This window comes from Hylobates moloch, unplaced genomic scaffold (assembly GCF_009828535.3).
Source record: "Hylobates moloch isolate HMO894 unplaced genomic scaffold, HMol_V3 SCAFFOLD_5, whole genome shotgun sequence".
Lineage (NCBI taxonomy): Eukaryota > Metazoa > Chordata > Mammalia > Primates > Hylobatidae > Hylobates > Hylobates moloch.
Window position 1 is genome coordinate 123,728,519 of NW_026652280.1, and position 18,976 is coordinate 123,747,494.

The 18,976-nt window shown below is 31.3% G+C and overlaps 1 protein-coding gene across 2 annotated transcripts in view; it reads left to right on the forward strand.

Annotated features, from left to right (window-relative positions):
• The window catches only part of COL11A1 (collagen type XI alpha 1 chain), a 218,841-nt gene that overhangs the window by 22,651 nt on the left and 177,214 nt on the right, over positions 1 to 18,976 (forward strand). For both annotated transcript variants that reach the window (XM_032155224.2, XM_032155225.2), the window contains exons 2-4: positions 2,810 to 2,977; positions 6,902 to 7,115; positions 11,000 to 11,162. In XM_032155224.2, coding sequence (XP_032011115.1) covers positions 2,810 to 2,977; positions 6,902 to 7,115; positions 11,000 to 11,162 — 545 coding nt within the window. The remainder of the gene's footprint in view (positions 1 to 2,809; positions 2,978 to 6,901; positions 7,116 to 10,999; positions 11,163 to 18,976) is intronic.

Genomic DNA, 18,976 nt, shown 5'->3' on the forward strand with positions numbered 1-18,976 from the left:
AGGTAAGAGAAAAGAACACATATAAAACAGATATCCTATTGCCTTAAGAACATAGCCATTGCAAGCAGGACTGGTGCAAAAAAATGTTCTCGAACATCATTATAATTTTTATGTCTCAGGCATGCTGAATGATATTTGGCCAGCATATGGTCTACTCTGAATATTTTGCTTGTTTTTGAATATAGATATGAAGCCAATAGAATATAAGTCAAGCAGGTCCTCAAATAATGTTGTTTTGTTCAACTCTTCCAGTGATAATGTTGATAAGAAAAAAAAAAGTCCGTTCCCAGTCAGGGCCACTATGTGGCATTACATGTTCTCCCTATGCCTGCATGGGATTTCACTGGGCACTCTGGCTTCCTTCCACATCCCCAAAATGTGTACAGAGAGTTGCTGTCTCTAAATGGTCCCAGTCTGGTTGGTTGAGTGGGTATGTGTGCCCTACCATGAGATGGTGTCCTGTCCAGGGCTGGTTCCCGCCCTGCGTCCTGAATGTTTGGGTTGGGCTCTGGCCATCTGGGGCCCTGAACTGGGATAAGCAAGTTGGAAAATGAATGAACAAATGAATGAATGAATACAAATTGTTGTCAAATAAAAATCTGTAAACTCTATCATAAATATCCAAATGCACATAATAAATAATGCAGTCCAAAAGCACTCAGAGCTCATCATATTTGTGATTGATTCTGAACTGCATGGTGGGAGGACATACTCCCTACAATGTTCACTTTTCAAACGTTTATACCTGAGTTTAACCCAGCACTACTATGACCACCGTCATTCACTGATTCACCAAAAATTGGGTAAATAATTATTTCATTTTTCAATAATCTTTCTTAAATGTATGTATAGCTCACATTTAGTTCAATGTTCAATATGAAAAGTGTTTTCAGTCTTTATTTAGAAGTTTGGTGGTGTTTTTTGTGACCAGAAATAGACTGTAGGAACTTAATTCTAGTTTATATCAATGAGCCTATGGTCAAATTGGTTTCATTAAAGTTGATTTGCTCAAAGTCGACGTTTCCAAGCACCTATCGAGGATATTAATTGAGGACTTACTATACATTGAGTAATATGGGTTCTAAAGTCTGTTTTTATAACAGTACTTGAACTGCATTATTCATGTCCTGATTTGCTTAGTGACTTAAATATATATGTAATTATGGACCAGACAACTTGAAGATCTAAAAAAGATAAAGTGGTTTTTTTTTTTTTTTCTAAATGGCATATTTCATGTAGTGTACTGTTTTGAAGGTTGATCCGTGTTGTAGCATGTATCAGGACTTCTTTCTTTTTGTGGCTGGATACTTTTGGTTAATCCATTCATCTGTTGAAAGAAACTTGGATTGTTTCCACCTTTTGGCTATTGTGAATAATGCTGCAGTGAACATTGGTGTTCAAATATTTGGTTGAGTCCCAGCTTTCAATTATTTTGGGCATGTATGTGGGAGTGGAATTGCTGGATCATATGGCACTTCTGTATGAGTCCACTTAAATGAAAATTCTCGAATGAGTAACTAGAGACAGAAAGTATATAAGAGGTTGTCAGGGGGTAGGAGGTGGAAGCAATGAAGAGTTATTGCATAATGGTGATGAAGTTTGAGTTGATGAAAAATGTTCAGAAACAGATAATGATAGTTGTACAATATTGTGAGTGTAATTAATGCTACTGAGTTGTACACTTAAAAAAATCTAAAATGGCAAATTTAATGTTATATGTATAGATCACAATTAAAAGTAATAATAGTACAATATACCAAAAACCACTGTTTGCTTTTAAATGGGTGTTTTGTACGGTATATGAATTATAACCCGATAAAGCTGTTTATACAAATGGGTCACACTTACAAAGGGAAAGTTTAAGGTTCCAAACATATTTTATATTGACCACATCATAGTAGCTACCAAGTACCTGGAATGAATTAGATTTGAGAAATTTATGCCTCCACTAAAAAGTAGCCTAGTATTACATACCCTAAGACTACGTAAAAATGTGGAAGGGCACAATTACTAAATTACTCATCTCCAGGGACTTTCAGTCTAAATAATGAAGTATGGAGTACTATCCATGAAGTGACTGGAAAGTTGAGATAATAAAAATCAATAAATTACATATAGATAGATACATACATATACCTTTGTGCACATACATAAGTACCTATATATAATTTGTAAATAACTAACTCAGGAAAGCACTAAAAAAGGCATTGTATTGTGCTGCCTATTTTTTTAACACCTTTCTTTCAACTTCTCTTGTGTATACAAAATGACTAAGTAGGTGCACATTTTACAGAGTTTACATATAACATCCATTGTACATTTGAATCTTCAAAATCACCTCTGTTTAGATCATGAATAGTTTATCAGTAACTCTGTTAGAAAATGAAATATTTACAAATGCTGGCTTTCACCTTAATGCTACATAATGTTATTACTTGGAATTATTAGATATTTTATAAATTATAATTGAGATACATATGAATATTTATAAATTCATATATAGGAAATTTTAAATTCCAGATGCACATATGCCTATGTACACACACATGCACACACAGACATGCCTTCTGTGTTGCTTAACCATAATTTGATTCCAGATTTGAGATATTTTGAATTTGAGAATATTGTTATGGTTTATATTACTACCTGCTGCCCCACTCCTCAAACTCCCACCTAAATGTTTGGGAAGCATGGCAAGTGATAAATAGATTCAAAGTATGAAATGACATACTATCGTGTGTTAAAAATACTCATTGTTATATCAGATCATTGTTCAATTCTAGTTTTTTATTGTTTGCTTATTTTTCAGCTGCTCCAGTTGATGTATTAAAAGCACTAGATTTTCACAATTCTCCAGAGGGAATATCAAAAACAACGGGATTTTGCACAAACAGAAAGAATTCTAAAGGCTCAGATACTGCTTACAGAGTTTCAAAGCAAGCACAACTCAGTGCCCCAACAAAACAGTTATTTCCAGGTATGTTCACTTTATTATTATTGTTATTATTACTAAAAATTATTACTACTTTTGTTACTACTAATACTACTTTTAGTATTTCTTTACTAATTAATATTTTTATCAGGTTAGGTAATGCCCAATTATATGGTAAAATGCAATTCTTTCATATATCAGACACCAAATACATTGTGGTCACCAAAGTAATGTAATGAAAATAACAAAAAATTTAATAATTGCAAATCTTAATTCAACACAATCACATTTCTGTGAAAATATTCTTATTTGAACATTTAGTAATTCATTACTTTATTTGTACAGAATACATGGAGACAACATTTTATATCTATCCTATTTCTACTTGTAATTATGTAGAGCTTATTCATCATGACTGGGGTATAGGAGGGAATCTTTCCCCTTAATGACTATCTAAGTTAATTTAATGGGCATTTGAATTTAAACATACTTACTGCATGTTTTCCTAACATTAAGGTAAATGTTTCTGTTGAAAGAGATACTTTTTTTTGGCAAATAATTTTGCATTGTTTTTTCATGCCATTCTTATTTAAAATATAAGAAAAGTTAGTCACATCTCACAGTTACCTCTCCTGAAAGTAGAGATTTTTTTTTAAATATCAGCGGGCAGTTTTTCATAATGGTACTGAGAAGTACTTGCTGAATATTTGTTTTTCCTTCCATGAGAGCAGTAATTGACCTAATAACACTAATTATCTAGAAATCATAATAATGTGGAGAAAGGGAATTGAGTGGTGAAATGACAATTTTCGAGCCTCATATTTTCAAAGCAGGTAACTTGTTAACTGTGCTTGCCTCCATTTGATACATACTAGTTATCTATTGATTGGTTGATTGATGGGTGTTCTCATCCTTATTTAACAGAGGAGGAAACTGAATTTCACAGAGTCTCTCTGACTTGACCAAGTTACGTGTGGTCAATATTTAATCTAGGTCTGTTCTGCTCCATGTATTTTATATGTTATCAAATGGTCGCTTCTGGCACTTTGGGATCTTCTCAGCAGCAATTTATGATTTAAATTCTTCATATTATCATATGTTATCTCTGCTTGAGAAAATTTGAGTTTCCTATCTTCATATGAAACTGTTTTCTAACGAGAAAACAAATATAAATCAAGGGATTAAAACATTACAAAACAGCCCAGTACACTTTTCATAGAAGGACATTTAAAAATATATCGAAATACATTTATTTTGATTGTTCACTGATTCTTCCAATATATTTTCTGTTTTGCAATACTTTGTGGTGAACAAGAACAAACTGAAAATATAAAGAATAAAATGAACTTTTTTCTGACTTTGAAAATAAAAAATTTAAAATGATTATTAAATCCATAAAATATTTTAAAAATAGAATTAAAAAAATTAAAAGTAAAAAGGTAAGTTGCTTTTTCTATTTATGTGCACTCAGCTGCATTTCCTAAAGCATCCTTAATAGAAAAAGGGATGGGAATTTTGAAGAGAGGAAAACAAAGAAAAATATACCAATTAAAAACCTTTAGAACTCCTCAAATTACAGGTTACAATTTTTATACTTTGGCTCATTATCTCAGGGTCAGTGTGTTCTGCATTCCACTGTGGTAGTTACTTAAAATCATTAATTTTATATAATTAATTTTAAATACTATATATTTAAGTGATAAGAGCCATATAATCAACATTATCTGACTGCTTTCTTTATGATACAGTCTCATATAATTTCCACAATAGTTCCATGGGACAGATTCAATTATTAGCCCAGTCAATGGATGGGAAGGGCAAGTAGGATTTTATTTGCCAAGAACACATAGGTAGGAGATGGTGGGTTGATTCCATATATTGGCTATTATGAATAATGCTGCAATAAATATCGGACTGCAGATATCCCTTCAGCATACTGATGTCATTTACTTGGGACGTATACCCAGTAGTAGGATTGATGGATAATGTAACATAGGAGTGCAGGTATCTCTTTGACATACTGATTTCATTTCCTTTGTATGTATACTCAGTAGTGCGATTGATGGCACTAGCTCTTAATTTTTTGAGGAAACTTTTTGCTATTTTCTATATGGCTGTATTAATTTACATTTTCACCAATAGTATGAAACAGTTCTCTTTTCTCTACATCTGCACCAACACTTATCTTTTGACTTTTTGATAGTTACCATTCATACTGGAGTGGGGTAATAGCTCATTGTGGTTTTGATTTACATCTTCCTCATGATTAATGATGTTGAGCATTTTTTTCATATACCCATTAGCCATTTGTATATCTTCTTTGAGATATGTTTATTCAGACATCTTGTCTATTTTTAATTGGATTACTTGTTTTTTTTTCTATTGAGTTGCTTGAGTTCCTTACATGTTTTTAATATCAACCCCTTATCAGATGTATAGTTTGCAAATATTTTCTCCTGTTCTAAAGGTTGTCTCTTCACTTTGTTAATTTTTTCTTTTGCTTTGTAAATGCTTTTTAGTTAAATGTAATCCTATTTGGATGTGGTAGGGCTGGGATTTGGGCCAAATGATCTGACAAGATTCAGAACTTTCAATTGAGATACTGTACTGTCTTCCACTTAACTAGTCTATGCATACATTTATAGCATAAAAATGTATTCGTGCCTCTTGCTGTTTTTTCTTTTGTAATATGTTTTAATAATTTCCACTTCATAAAACATCATTCTGCTACATTAAGTGGCTGCATAAGATTCTATTACATACATATTTGTCTTTTATTTAACCAGTTTCAATCATTGCCGCTTATTATAAAATTTTATTATTATAAATAGTACTTTGGTGACTTGAAAGTACATTTACACATAAGCATCCTCTCTCCATACATTCTTAGAGGTAGAACTGCTGATCTACAATTGTTTGAACTTGAATCCAAGACAGACATAATCATATATCTTTTATAGATTTATACTACTGCCTGTAATAGAATTTGGAATGAATGGATTGAAAAAGGAAGGTCTTGATATTGGGCTAGATATTGTTGATTACACTTGCACATACACAATGGTTTTGCAAAAAGACAACTTTTCAACTAAAGGCATCTCATTTCTCAAATAATAATGCTTGCTTTATTTATATGCCAGAGTAGTAAGAGGCTCAAATAAGATATATTTGTAAAACTATTTTGAAAAATAAAAGCCACAACTTAATATACACTGTTTTATAAAAATATAAGTCTTCATTACTTAATTATTTGAGATATACTTAGGGTAATTGTTTAACTGATATATTTATATAACAAATGCTTAGTAAGGACCAATGTAGATCAGACCATATGCTAGATATTTGGCATATGATTGAGAGAGAGAAGGAAAGAAAAAGAGTCTGCCTTCTTGAATTTAAAATCAAGTTAACCAATTACCTAATAGTTCTGGCTCATAATGACATATGCTTCTTTAATAAGAAACAATATGCAGCGAAACTGCATTGTTTGATATTAAGAACTAATCGAAAACTCTTAAGCTTTTAAAGAAACAACAGAAAGAATACGTTTGTAAATTGGGTCATTACAATGCCTCTTTAAAGTGGGAATGTATGGCTACAAACTAGACAAAGCCAAAAAATACAAACTTTACGCCAAAATTAGCACTTAAATAAATGTTTTAAGAGTGGTGGCTATGTGTTTGATATTTACTGGTATCATGACCCTGTTGCCTAAATCAAATTTAATTTCACATAAACATTGTGCTTTAAGTGCTTTAAGTGAGTAGCTTTAAAGTTTGACTATAGCCTGGATAAAAATTGAAGAGAAACCTTAATAGAGGACCCCTATTTATTTATTAATCTGTTTACTCTTCAAAGTCAGTTGATTTATAAAGGCCATGTAGAAAGTTCAAAAATACTACAGTGATCTAGGAACAAAGTAGAAATTAGAAATTGGAAATTTCTAACTCTTTGGCGTTTTCTTCTCAGGTGGAACTTTCCCAGAAGACTTTTCAATATTATTTACAGTAAAACCAAAAAAAGGAATTCAGTCTTTCCTTTTATCTATATATAATGAGCATGGTATTCAGCAAATTGGTGTTGAGGTTGGGAGATCACCTGTTTTTCTGTTTGAAGACCACACTGGAAAACCTGCCCCAGAGGACTATCCCCTCTTCAGAACTGTTAACATCGCTGATGGGAAGTAAGTAACAAAATAATACAATGTTTCAGCTATGCTAAAATCATTTTTTTATTCAGTCATTTAACAAAGATTTATGAGATGTGATAAGGTTTTTCTAGTGGCTGGTGATAAATAAATGAGCAAAAAATACATAAAGACATAATTTATAGTGTGTACAGGGAAACAAAAAACAATGTTTTCAAAATAAATTACTAATAAACAGTATAGCAGGTGGTAATAAGTGAGAAAGAAAAAGAGAGCACTAAAGAGGATAGGGTGTGGCAGTGGGGTGGGTACAGTTTTAAGAAGTGAGATCAAGCCAAATCCCACTAAGAAAGTGATATGTAAAGAAGGTGAAGTGCACGCCATGCTGTTAATTAAAAGCCTAGTGTTCCAGGAGAAGCAGGAAGCAAATACAGTCTCTGATTCCAGGGTGTGGCCAGTTTGTTCCAAGCAACATCAAGGATACCAGCATGGCAGGAGAAGAGTGGGATGATGAAGATGGAGAAGCAGAGGGAGGCCAGATGGTATAACACATTGTAGGAGGTCGTAAGCATTTTGGATTCTACTCTGAGAGAAACAGGAAGTTACTGGAGGCTTTTTGAGCAGAAGAATGATCTAATTTGACTTACGTTTTACTAATAATATTAATATTGGAGATCAGAGGAACCATTATAGAGTACTGATATGTGCCATGTACTAAGGTCTTTATACAGTGTTAACTCATTTAGTTTTATTGATTCCTTTAAGAAAGTAATGTTAATAAACTAATTTTACTGGTAAGGGAACTGAGGCTCAGAGAGTTTAAGTAACTTGCCTAAGGTCATATAGTTGGAAAGTGATAGAGATGGGGTTTGAACTCAGGAAGTCAGGCTTGCCCTGCACTCTTTTGCAAATCATGTCGAATTCTGAATTACATACTGTGGTCGTTTCCTTTCACTTATGGAGCAGCTAAATAGAAATTAATGCTTATTAAATTTACTCAATATTTTATCACTGAATCCAGACCTCTAAAAACAGCTTTATCCAAAATAGCACATTTGGTTATAGCTATAAGAACGAAGTAGCCATGCTCATTGACACTCATTATATTTTTGTCAGGATCACAGAGAAACTCTCAAGTCTCAGTTTTACTGACACTTTACAATTTTAGGCTTTTACAACTAATTTACATTATTATCCTATAAACAAATTAGATATAATAGCGCACTGTGTTTCTTTTTTTGACTGTTAGCAAACTCCATGCTAAGATTTTAGTCTATATTTGGTAAATTTAGAAAATATTTTGAACTCCTCCTATTATTCACACCTTATTTTTCCTTAATCCTGCTTTCCTAACTGAAAAAACAAAAACAAAAACAAAAACATCAATTTATTGCAGCCCAGCCCACATCCTATTCAAAACTAACAGTGTTTACTACGAATGAATCCTTTAAGTAAAACATGAAAAAAATAAAAATAAAAAAATGGAGAATGTTCAATAAATATTTTTAATTGATTATCAAACAGAACAAGAAGTTATATTTACATATATCACAGTAGTAAAATATTATCTTGATAGTATGTTGAATACAATTCATACCTAGTAGTATTAATTTTTTTCATTTGTTTATTCCTTCAATAACAATTTATTAAATGCTTACTGTGTGCTAGGTAGGTCCTATAGTTTTACTTGAGACAGTTAAAATGTGACATACTTGTTGAGCTCAACTGACGTAATAATTTAGATGAAAAAATATTGGTATTTAAGCACACTCTGATGTTTTTAAAGAACAATCATGACATTCATCATGAGTGAACATGCATTCCATAAGTATTTATCTACTAGCCATCACTTGGCTGGCAGTCTGTAGAGCACAGCAGTTGTAGCAATGAACAACCCAGGTGAAGTTCCTCCACTCCTGGAGCTTAAATATGCGAAGTACTGGTAGTTCTTTGAATGAAAATAAATCAAGGTAAGAGGTGTAGAGTGTACTATTTTAGATAGGGTAGTTTAATATGAATGAATCCTCAAAGTAAAACATAAAGTTTCACTCATGTTTTTCTGAGTGAGGTTGCATTGAGCAAAATCACAAAGGAAGTGAGAAAATAGCCATGTAAGGATGTGGAGAAAGATCAATCCTGCCGGGGTGAAGAACACATGCAAGGGGCAGTAAAGAGGCAGCCTTGTGGCTGGGATGCCAGGAGTCCAGGGGGCGTCTGAGCTCATGAGGTCATAGAAGGATAGGGGACCCTCGTGTGAAGCAGAGTAAGGGCTTCAGCTTTTACTGTGAGTATTGTATTTGATAGTTTTTAAGAATGCATGTCCTTGATCTGACTTAGATTTTTAAAAGGTGGCTCTGGTTGCATAAGAGTAGAAGCAGAGGCCAGTCAGGAGTCTAGCTGTGAGAAATGGCAGCTTGGACTAAATTGAGAGATATTGGATTCTATTTATACTTTTGAATATATGAACTGATAGAATTTTCTGACTATAGGAGTGTGTAGTATGAGAAAAAGAGAATAATTAAGAATGCCTCTAAGGCTAAATGTTAATTTGGTATTTTGAATATTATATATGATACCATGATTATGACATATCATTATCACAGCCTACATTAATTAAACAAAAATATCAAGTTTAGAGTTCTAATCAGTTTTAATTATTGAAATTGTTTTTATTTTCTGTTAATGAAAAGCATATACCACACTGGGAATGGTTTAAGTGAAGACCCAGATTTCTTGGCATGAAGTATGTGTAAATTTTACTCTCACTATATTAAGTAGCTCCTTATATAAATCTTTGCTCAATTCAAACAAAGCAGACACCCATGCCAGTTGAATGTTCTAGTGGAAAGACCAAAGATTAAGTGTATATGGAAATACACTTGGTCACCATGCCAAGTCACATGAAACAGACATTTTAGGAAGGCTCCTGCAACTTTTTGGGTATTTTATTTTATGGATCTAGTCCTAGACACTTCTGGAATATTAATCTAGCACTTTTCATTTGGAAAAAAAATAAAATATAAACCAGACTGGCTCGCAGAATCTGAGTGGGCTTCATTTAATGGTTTATGTTAGCACCATACATTGTTAATAAAACCCACCATTTTACAGTATGGTCAGGGAATGTGCGTTTCCAAAGGGCTGGCCATGTCTCCCCAGCCGAGCCTGTCATCACTGCTCTGAATTAGTTGGAGCAGTAGCGGCAGAGTGAATTGAGACTCTCATTCCACACATGCGTTGACTATGTTTTCTTTCAGTTTTCCACATCTGCCAACCCTGTAAAGAAGGAAAGATATTGTGTCTCAATCTTGGATCCTGCCTACAGTAGTGATCTATAACTGTCTTGAAATTAAAGTGGAAAAATAATGAAAGCACTTGAAATAAATGTGAAGAAAGACAGAGAAGCACATTGTGTTTTACAGTTAGGACGTTGACTTGCTCTAGATGGAGCACTCATTCAATACGTAGACATACCCTGTTACAGTCAATCTCAGGGGATCATTAGAGTGGATTTTTTTAAATGGAATTCTACTTTGGAAGAAAGCATTTACGTACTTGGAAACTATTACTTACCCCATATCCCACCCTAATCTCTATCAAGTACCTTCATCAGGACACAGTGAGATTAAACTTTTGTTACTACAACACAAAGTGAAGCAAAGGATGGGCACTTCCTTATCAGCACAGACAGCTAATTCTACTGTGCATTTTATGCTGCTTGTGTCCTTTTGGGTACCTAGCACTGTTGGGTAACGAGTAAGTAGTCACCTGTTAACCGGCTGCTTAATAAATGAGCCTACATTTTTTGTATGATTTTAGCTCGTTTTTATAATTTAAAATACAAAGCATTTTTATGTGAATACTGCTTTGGCAACCACCGTTTCTTTGAAGCTTACAAAAGAATTACTTGTCTTTTTTAGGTGGCATCGGGTAGCAATCAGCGTGGAGAAGAAAACTGTGACAATGATTGTTGATTGTAAGAAGAAAACCACGAAACCACTTGATAGAAGTGAGAGAGCAATTGTTGATACCAATGGAATCACGGTTTTTGGAACAAGGATTTTGGATGAAGAAGTTTTTGAGGTAAAAATAAATCAAACTCTAAGCTGAATATTGACAAATCAGATGGACTGGGTTAACAATAGTAAAAATATCGCTTTATAGCAATACATTATAAAGCAAATTTGAAAACTCTAAAGGGTGACCTAGTTTCTTCCTCTGTGAGTGTAGTGGTGACGTTTTCTATTGTTCAGTGAGAGAATGACCAGACAATGGTGACTGTAACGCCTGGGAAACATTTGCAGGGATTGGTTGATTTGAACACAGACATGCTATTCTCCTGGGAAGGACAAACGGCTTAACTCTTAGTAGTTTGTATTATTTTCTTTGCAGAAAAGAACATTTTCTTCATTTCATTCTATGGGAGCTTAATTTAGAGAGATGCACAAGTCATATGTTTTGCCTTCCTCTGTTCTTTGTGAATGTTTTTTAAGGTAAAATAGTGATCATATTGCAAAATATAAATTTTAAGTGTTTAAATCACTTTAAAAAATAACATAAAGATCATGGTAAGATATTTCCATCTAATTATATTTCACTAATTATGATAATCACATTCTTTTAGTCCTCCAATCATTGGATATGGCAATTTATGCTTTAACTTTCATTTAGTCATTTTTTAAAAGAACAAATGACCTGAATTCTGACACCATTAAAGGATGCACTCTCGAGACATTGTTTATTATTTTGGTGATTGTTTTTAAACAATTTAAGTCATTTCTTTGTCAAGGTGTAACAAAGTAAAGCTGCGTAGTATGTTACAAATTAATAGACAGTTTCACCTGGAGATTTGCTATATTTTTTGATGTGTGAATATACATACACAAATGTGTACACACATATATATATATACAAACATACAGACAGTATGTATTTTCATAAACAGAACAATGTTCATTCAGAGCATCAGCTAGACTATTTCATTCCTGTACTTATAAATATAACCTACAGTGTAGTTTTATTTAAAATTATTATTATAATAATCATTTGTGAAAGTTCCATGTTATTTATTTGAGATGCTATCGTTTCTGACTTTTATCCACTACTGTGTACCTAAGCCTTTAACTCTACATAAAATATTTTAACCTATCATATCATGCTGGATTATGTAAATAACAAACTGATTCAGGTAGTTTATAATGGTAATATACTCTCAGATATCCCAATATCCAACAGTGATTGCATGCACATGATGATAAGCAATTATTTATTCATTAGGCAAATAAATATTAATATAATTTCTAGCCTTGAAAAGTGTTATTTTAAAAATAAAACTATTCATAAACATAAGTTTCATGTGAATTATGAATAAATTATAATTTATTTTTGTAACCCACACCTTATTTTCCAGGAACATAAATGTGTAAAACAAAAGAACAGTATCAGTGGAATTTCTTTCCTTTTTTAAAAATTGGCGCTTAACTTTGTAAAACTATATCCCACATTCTGAATCCTGGAATAACTTCAGCTCTTTAGCTGGAGAAGCTATTAACACATTAAGAAAAGTAATGTTGAAAGGATTCTTTAATGAAACCCTTAGTGAATATGGCAGTGAGTAGTGAAAAATAAATTTATTAAGCACTTCACATCCTAGAGTTTCATGAAACCCTATGAAGTTTTAAATAAAAAATTTATTTACTATTAAGTGTAGTTAGTTTTTAAAATGTTAATGAATAAAGAACTTACTCTCTCAGGTTTATCTTTTACAATCTTTGACCAATTAAAGGGGAAACTATTTTTACTTAATAAAATATTTAGAAGGCTGTAGACTAGGAATCTTTGAATTGGATGAAATTTAGTATTTATTTAATTCATATATTCAAACAGCCATCAGATATAAGATTCAGGTCTTATTTTCTAAATTATATTATTATATGTATATATGAAATTTCAAAATCAATTTGGTCTCTTTCTGCTTGAAAATAGTTCATGAAGAAAATAAGTAATTCAAATATATGGATGTTTAGTCCGAATTTAGAAATTTTCACTGTTTTGTAAAATTAGTTCATTCTACCTGATGTTAATATATCTTTTCTTAAAAACTTATTCGAGTATGTTTTTCCTTTTACTTTTGGTTTTTATTACAATACCTATATACTTATGAATCTTTGCAAGTAAACACATAGAATTTAAACTAAAAATGACAGGAGATAGAAGTTGTACTGTCTATATATTATGTTAGCGTTTTACAAATAGTTGTGATGATGAAGATAATATGATAATACCAGTGATTCATTAGTCTGAAAACTAGAAATGTCACTTTTTCAGACATAGTATAAGTCAGATTTAGTTGCAGACTTGTTTAGTGTATGTAATTTCATGTATACACTGCCCTACATTAATAGAATGGTACTACTATGGTAAAAATATTAAACATGGTCATATTTGAATTTCAATCTAATGACTTTTTAGAATTCAACTTTATACAGATAAATGCAAAACTGAAGATGATTTTAAAGTTTGAACAATTATACTTTACATATTATGCTCATCATATGCTCATCACAAGAAGAGCATATAGACTCATAATTCAGATTTTATAATTTCAGCATAGCAGAATGAGTATATGAATTGATTTGGGGATGACAAAAATCCGATTCTGAATCCAAGCATATAGCTTAATATTCAACCTTCTCTATATAATTACTCCATATCAGTTTCAAATGGGAAATATAACAGAATCTTCCTCATAAGGATTTATAGAAAAAATATGAGCTGATGTATGTACAGTCTTTAAGATGCTAGTATATATATATATATATATATATATACACACACAACATGTAATATAAATGTGGTTGTATGTTGTTAACTTAATTATCCATTAATGTGTAGTTTTACAAACATTATTATAACTTCTTTTTCTTATGATTTTACAACCGTGACATTTCAAGTACTTTTGATATGGGCGACTAACAGTGACCCATCTGTCAGTCAGAAGTCCTCGTGGGTCCCTCTGTCTGTCTGCTAAAAGTCCTCATGGGTCCATCTGTCTGTCATCTAAATGAAGTACTTCTTTTCTGGGCTACTGCAATTTTACAAAGTACCTTGTAGATTAGATACATTTGTCCCCTCTAGACAGAGGTACCTGAGTACAGACCTTAATAAATGGAGTGTGGTCTGATTGAATGAATATTTCAAAAAAAAAAAAAAAAAAAAAAAAATGTCCTACCAACACAAATCAACAGCCTTGATTTTTTTTTCCTGCTAAATAAGATTCAAAGATGTGAGGAAAACTAAATTAGAAAAGTGGTATTGCTTGTATTTATTGTCAATACAATTATTTTTGGAGTCTTTTAAACAGGAAAATTTCTTTACTCAATAGCAAGTTACAGCTATTGCTCAAGTTTTCAAAACATCATTATTTCTGTTTTCTAATTTTTTTAAATAATCAAAACAGATTATTGCAGGTCTTTTATATTTTTTAACAAATAGCCATCTTTGGGGAGATTGTTTATTTCATGGAAGCAATGAGTAGAATATGACATATGACGGCTATTTGAGTAGAAAAGCTTTGTGATGAACATTTTGCATTTTTTCAAACTCCTCAGAAAATATTTTGCATTCAATTTTCTGTGGAGAAATCAATGAATAATAATTTATAACAACTATGCTATTTGATAACTCTACAAGGCCTGAAAAAAGTAAGATTAGCAAACTCTTTTGAGATGGCTTTTGAGATGGCCAATACTAAAACCATCTCAAAAGCCACTAAGAGTTTGATTATTGCTTTATGATGTCCACATATCTTTTTAATGCATATATTATCCAATATACACACTTAAAAGTTGAATTTTAGTAGACATGGTTTTCCTATAGAACAATGTTATAAGATGGAGATAGCCTTTCCATTTATCCTCTTTTCCCAGTCTAGATGGATTTAGTTCATGGTCCTTGTGATTATTTTTCTAAATTTATTGAGCTATAATTGAATCACAATAAACTGCAAATATTAAAAATATACCATTTGATCAGTTGTGACTTATGTATACAACTGTGAAACCATCATCATAATCAAGAAAATAAACATTGCCGACTCACCCAAGAGATTCCTCATCATCTTTTATAATTCATTCGTTCTTCCATCCTAACCCCAGACAATCATGAATTAGCTTTTTATCACTGTAACTTTTCTGGGACTTTTACAAATGGAATTATACTGGGTGCACTCATTTTGACTTAACTCGTTTTAACTTGTTTTTTTTCCCCCTGTTATTAATAGTATGTCAAATTACGTTGATTGATTTTTCAAATATTTAAAAACAACTTTTCAATCCTTAAAGGTCTATAGACCCTACTGGTGATGTAGTATGTTGTCTTATTTATATTACATACAAATCAGTTCTTACTCAAGATAATGATCTTAAGATATACCCATGTTTTTTGTATTTAATATTATTATTATTATTATTTTGCTGAGTAGGATTTGAACATATAGCTAAACCAAATTTTTTTCATCCATTCGCCCTATTAGTGGGCATTTGTGTTGCTTCCAGGTTATGGCTTCTATAAAGCCACTATAAACATTCATGTCTACATTTTGGTTTGGTTGAATACCTAGACGTGGAATGCATGGGTTATTTGGTAGGTGTATGCTTAATGTAAAAAAAAAAAGAAAATTATCAAACTATTTTTCAAAGTGGCATTAACCATTTAATACTCCCTTCAGCAGTGTATGAGAGTTCCAGTCATTATGTATCCTTGCCAACCTCTGATATGCTCAGTCTTTTTCATTTTAGGCATTCTAACTAGATGCATTGTAGTGTTACATTGTGGTTTTAATTTGCACTTCTCTCTTGACTGATGATGTCTGCATTTTGCCAGGTTCTTGTGGGCCATTTACGCATATTGTTTTGTGAGGTGTCTTTTCAAATTTTTTGCCCATTTAAAAAATTGAGCTGTTTGTCTTTAGTTTGAGTTTTAAGAGTTTTACAAAATACCCTGCATAAAGATTTTTTGTCTGATAGATGTTTGCAAATATTTTTTCCAGTATGTGACTTGCCTTATTTTTGTTTTCTTATTGGTGTCTTTCCAAGTGTAAATGCTTTTAATTTTGATAAAGTTTAATTTATCAATTTTGTTATTATGTTTGACACTCTTTGTGTTCTAAGAAACTTTTACTCCAAGATCACAAATATTTTCTTTTATTTTTAGTATCGGAATGTTGTTGTTTCAGGATTTGCACATAGGTCATGTCCCATTTTGAGTTAATATTTGTGTATGATGTAAATGTCAGTGTTCACTGTTTTCTACATAATCATATCCAGTTTATTCAGCACATTTTTCTGAAATGACTTTCTTTTCATGATTTGTATTGCCTTGGTCTTTAAATCAGAAATTAATTAACTAAAAATTAGTGCACCTATTACTGAACTCTCTGCCTGATTATTTATTCATTTTTTTACTAATACCATAATATCTTGATTACTGTAGTTTTAGAAAACATTTTTTAATCATGTGGGTAAATACTCCTACTTTTTATTGTTTGTAAAACATTGCTGTAGCAATTTTGGGTCATTTTCATTTCTACACACATGTTAGAATAAGCTTATTAACTTCTACAAAAAGTTGTGGTTTTAATGGGGATTTCATTTAAGCTACAGATCATAATGAAGAGAATTGAAATTTTTAAAAATCATGGAGTTTTCTATTTCCTGTACATAATATAACTCCATTTATTTTGGTCTTGTTTAATTTTTTTTTACAATGCTTTCTAGTTTTCAGGGTAAATGTCTTGGACATCTTTTATTTAATTTGTTCCTAAGTATTTTTTTTTAGTGCTACAGTAAATGAATTTGTTTTTAATGTCATATTTGAATATTTTCTTGCTAATATAGAAAACACGATTTTTTCTATTAACCTTGTATCCTATAGCCTTGTTAAATTCATTTATTAGTTCATGGGTTTTTTTTAAATGTAAAAAGTTATATAATCTGAAAGTAGGGACCATTTTGCAAGTTTTCTATCTTTATGTTTTTACTTATTTTTCTTATCTTATGGCAATGAATGGGATATATATTGAATATAACTTTTATATACATTGAATGTATCTTGTGTAAGCAGGTATTCTTACTTTTTTTCTGACCTCATGTGGAAAATAATTCAGTCTTTCAGCATTAGCATTAAGTATGATGTTGGCTGAAAGTTTTCCTTGGATGCTGTTTATCAGTTTGAAATTTACTATTAGTCTTAGTTTCCTAAATATTTGTTATCAAGAACATGTACTAAATTTTGTAAAACGCTTTTTCTACACCTATTCAAATGATCATGTGGGTTTTTTTTTCCTGTTAGTATGTTGAATTACATTGATTGATTTTTCAAATATTTAGAAATAACTTTTCATTCCTTAGAAGTATATAGATTCCACTGGAGTCATGTAGTATGTTAGCTTATTAATGTAACATATAATTCCATTTAGTAAAATATCTTTAAAAAGCTTTAGTTTATATTAATGAGGAATACTAGTCTATGAATCTCTGTATTTATAATGTCTTTGTCAGGTTCTGATAGGGTTATCCTGGCTTCATAAACTCATCTGTGCAGTGATCTCTCCTCATCTATTTTCTGAAAACTTTCTTATATTACTGATGTTATTTCCTTCTTGAATACCGGAGAGAATTAACCAGTGAAAATTTCAGGGCCCTGAGTTTTCTTTTTAGAATTGTTTTAACATATTCAGTTTCTTTACTGGATACAGGTTAATTTAGTTTATCTGTTTCTTGTTGGGTTGATCATGTTAAGTTTTATTTTTCAAGAAATGTTTCTAGTTCAACTAAGTTGTTGGATTTGTTCATATAAAGTTGTTTGTAGCATTTCATTATGTTAAATTTTAATATCTTTAAAATTTCTACTGAAAACTACTTTTTATTCTTTATATTAATAATTTGTATTTTCCCCCCAGATCAATAATTTGAACAGGTACTTGAAACTTTTGTTGATATTCTCAACAAACCAGTTTCAGGCTCTGTTAATTATCACTCTTAACAGACTCTTTTCTATTTCATAATTATTTTTTCCTATCATAAATTTGAAAAAGAAAAATTGTTTCTCTAGCCTCTCAAAGTATAGAGTTATTACTTCAAGATTTATTTTTTCCCAGTATAAAAATTTTAAATTACACATTTCTCTCTAAACACAGTTTTAGTTGCATAACACAATTTTACTATGTCATTTTTGATAGTTATTCAGTTAAAATAATTTTCAATTTCTTTTTTTATTTTATTTCTAGCCCACTAATTATATAGTGATGTTTAATGTCTAGATACTTGAACTTTTCTTAGAGAGCTTATTGGTATTGGTGTCTAATTCTGTTGTCTTCTGAGAATAAATTTGGTATGATCTCCATACATTTAGATTTATTGAGGTTTGATATATGGTCTAACATGCAGTCTATCTCAGTTAGTGTAATAATGCCCTTAAAAAGAAAGTGCATTGTGAAATTGTTCGATGCAGACTTTTATAAATGTCACTTAGATCTTTTCTTATCTTTCTTATTTTTTTGTCTACTTGTTCTGTCAGTTGTTGAGGAGTGTTAAAATTTTCTACCATAATTGTATAATTGTGTATCTTCCTTTTCGTTTTGCCATTTTTTGCAGCATATATTGTATTCTCAGGCACATGCACATTTATCATTGTTTGATCTTTCTGCTTGTCACTTTTTACTATGAAATATCTCACTTTATCTCCACTAGTATTTTTTGCCTTGAAGTCTACTTTATGTGATATTAGAATGGCCACTCCTTTTCTTGTTAACCTACAATTTGAATACTATATATATTTTTATGTCCATTTATTTTCAAATTATGTGTCTGCATAGTTAAAGTGTGCCTGTTAGAGTC